At 40.7% G+C, this 3096-nt stretch overlaps 1 protein-coding gene across 1 annotated transcript; it reads right to left on the reverse strand.

Annotated features, from left to right (window-relative positions):
- Positions 1-301: 301 nt before the first annotated feature.
- c21h2orf50 (chromosome 21 C2orf50 homolog) lies at positions 302-2477 on the reverse strand. Its single transcript, XM_064926930.1, has 3 exons — positions 2122-2477; positions 968-1007; positions 302-838 (listed from the first exon to the last, which is right to left on the reverse strand). The coding sequence occupies exons 1-3, from the start codon at positions 2355-2357 to the stop codon at positions 647-649; spliced, it is 468 nt and encodes a 155-aa protein (XP_064783002.1). The 5' UTR covers positions 2358-2477; the 3' UTR covers positions 302-646.
- Positions 2478-3096: the final 619 nt, after the last annotated feature.

A 3096-nucleotide genomic window follows, 5' to 3' on the forward strand; every position in this document is an offset into this window, starting at 1 on the left:
GATAATGAAATGAATCATCTGTGTAGCTCCAGTTATGCCTTAATGCCAAATAAATAGGGAAAATAGAACCATCTAATTTCATTATTAATATTTCCTATGCATTCTTTTGTGGTTGAGGCACATAGCTGGATGATCTACACAACATATGGCAAGAGCCAATGACTCGCTATGATAAATTCTGAGGTCAACTTCAACTGGGTGAGTTCCCATGAGCTTGAAAGTATTCACTATGAAAATGTAGTTTTTTTGTGTATCATTGAATAGGCTATGCTTCAGTTAGTTCACACAATAATATCCATAGTACAATATACAGTACTTCTTTATTGAGAAATATAACAGAAATTTAACAAAAATGGCATCATTTTCTGAGTTAAGTAGAGCCTCAACTAGATCTATTGGCAATGTGTAAACTCTTCACGGGTCAAACACATGAGCAGCTATCAGTTAAAATAGATTTCTTGAAAATGGTGCTCCTAATGTAAAGCAAGCCTCCAATGAATGAGTAAAACCTCAATTCAAGGAACATATCAGCCATCACTAGCCACATGAACACGAGCTACACCTTTTAAACAGAACTGATATGCTCTCTTTTGGAAGGCGGGATTGATAGTGGACATTCTTGGGTGAGTCTTATTCCCTGCTGATGCTAGCAGGGCTGCATATCTGGACCCGGCTTGCACTTGCTATAGCTTCCAATTAACAGCTTATCCATTCTTATCAGCTCCCTGCCCAGTGGTGTGCACACACGACTCCCAAACATCTGGTTGGTGGTGTTGGGGATATGGTCAGAAAACACTGGCACATAGTTTGGTAAAGGGCTCTCTGCCCTGTGGTTACCCTGTGGGCACAAAGTTTACGGTCATACCGACTTAAGATCAGGGTCATGCAGCATTGATATCAACAAGAGATTGTGTTAAAATAAAACAGTTGACTATTTAATGAGATAACAAATTGGCTAATTATTTACCAGCTGATCATAGTTCTTGAGAAAACTCCAATTCTTCTGCCTGTGGGTCAAAACACAATTATGATTGTAGGCCTATATGGTTGCCTATACCAGGGGAGAACGACTGCCCCCTTTCATTGAAGTCACGGAAGCTCAAGGCCGACCGCGGTATGCATTGTTAGCAGAAAATATAGTGGATGGAAAAATGTAAATCTTCATGTAAATAAAATATTATAAAAATATATATTCAACTAGGCAAGTCAGTTAAGAACGAATTCGTATTTACAATGACTGCCTACCGGAGAACTGTGGGTTAGCTGCCTTGTTCAGGGGTAGAACGACATATTTTTACCTTGTCAGCTCGGGGATTCGATCCAGCAACCTTTCAGTTACTTGCGCAACGCTCTAACCTCTGGGCTACTGTTGGCTAGCTTCCAAAAATCATAGTACCAATAAATCATTCTAATATACCGGATGTATGTCCTTGAACCGATTATTTTAAAATCGCACCGAAAAGTTATACGGTTAATTTATATCGTTGCTAATGGCAGCCTGAAGTACCCAGGTCAGCCTTCAAATTGAGTTACTCAATGAGAAGGGGCAGCACTGAGCTAGCCTGCAACATCACTTCCTGGAATAGCTATTATACATGTTATGTGACCATGTTATGTCTCCCTGAGACACCATCTTAACCTACTTCAGTTGGGTTTCCAATAGATTGTACAGCCGCAAAGTCAAAATGGTCTGAATTGTAAAAATGCATAATTTTTTTTATTTTTTTGTCTTATTTTAAGGTTACGCATAATGTTAGCAGATTTGGCCTCAATGCGCTATTGAGTCTTCACATAGGAATGATTGGTATCACGTGATCTAGGGCTTTGTCCATTCATATACAGTCATTGGGATATACACTTAAAACGCAGTTGTGTCATAGGTCTACGGCCTACATTTATTTCATTAGGTACCAGATAGCATTGTCAGCATTTGTACGTTTAATTCTTCAAGAATAAATGGACAACATAGGCTGTATCGTGAATTTGAATTAAATGCTAACAACAGTAAAGATTTCGGGTTCAGATTGGGCTACCTGTATGAAATATGCACTAACGATAGACTGGTAAAAAACGATAAGGAGGGAAATAATTAATGTTGTGCATTCTAAAAGCAGCTATTACCATTCTTTCACTCCATTCCTCTCTGCGCGCACGAACTCGCGCCAGACTTGATCCTGTTTGACTGGGTCGCGAGAGTCGGGGTTCTCCCAAGGACTCTCTCCGCCGCGGGTGTTTCGAGTCCTGTCCGGCGGAAGTTTGTACACAGAGACGGACGACTGTGATATCAAAGCGACGTTAGGTGGGTCTGGCAATCGGTAGCCTGCTGAAGTTGCGCGTTTGTTGCCTTTCGTATCCATTCCAACTTTGCAAAGACAAATTGTGTCAATTTAGAACTGAGTGCGGATGTGGCCCCAATCGCTACTGCCTTGTAGACTACTTTTGTCTCCAGGCCAGGGCTCAGCTTTCTATTGTTTACTTCTCCGTCTCCCCGGGAGACAGTAGGGTAATTCAGCTCTATTTATTCATCTATTCAATCATTGGTTTCCACAGCTATACCACTACCGTCTATACGGGACAGAAGATGAGGCCTACCGATGCCTATTCAAAGCACATTTTCTGAGACAAAATCAAATATAATTTTTCTTTGCTCGGCAATAATCAATCCGTGCTGTCAATGCAACAATGTGTGCCTGTGTTGTGCTGGGAAGATAGATCTGCAATACAAGATGGTTGCACTTGTGTTTTTAGTTATTATCATGGAATTATATCAGTAGAATGGCCTATTAGAGATCTTGAGAATGTTAACAGGGGATTAAAAATATAAATTGCACTCAATAGGATGCCAGCCAGGATTATAGGCTAAGGAAATTGTTGACATGACATTATTTTGTATAACTGAGTGTACAAAACATTAGGAACACCTTCCTAATATTGAGTTGCACCCCCTTTTGTCCTCAGAACAGCCTCAATTTGTCGGAGCATGGGCTCAACAAGGTGTCAAAAGCATTCCACAGGGATGCTGGCTCATGTTGGCTGGGTATCCTTTGGGTGGTAGACCATTCTTGATACACATTGGACACTGTTGAGTGTGAAAAA

This window comes from Oncorhynchus masou, chromosome 21 (genome assembly GCF_036934945.1).
Source record: "Oncorhynchus masou masou isolate Uvic2021 chromosome 21, UVic_Omas_1.1, whole genome shotgun sequence".
NCBI lineage: Eukaryota > Metazoa > Chordata > Actinopteri > Salmoniformes > Salmonidae > Oncorhynchus > Oncorhynchus masou.

What these genes read in the sequence shown, in the direction of transcription:
- c21h2orf50 (XM_064926930.1), bottom strand. Translation starts at nt 2,357, where the DNA reads ATGGATACGAAAGGCAACAAACGCGCAACTTCAGCAGGCTACCGATTG. An exon ending in AGGAATGGAGTGAAAGAATG is followed by an intron (nt 1,008 to 2,121) that starts GTAATAGCTGCT and finishes TTTGACCCACAG; the next exon opens with GCAGAAGAATTGGAGTTTTC. An exon ending in TCAAGAACTATGATCAGCTG is followed by an intron (nt 839 to 967) that starts GTAAATAATTAG and finishes TTGTGCCCACAG; the next exon opens with GGTAACCACAGGGCAGAGAG.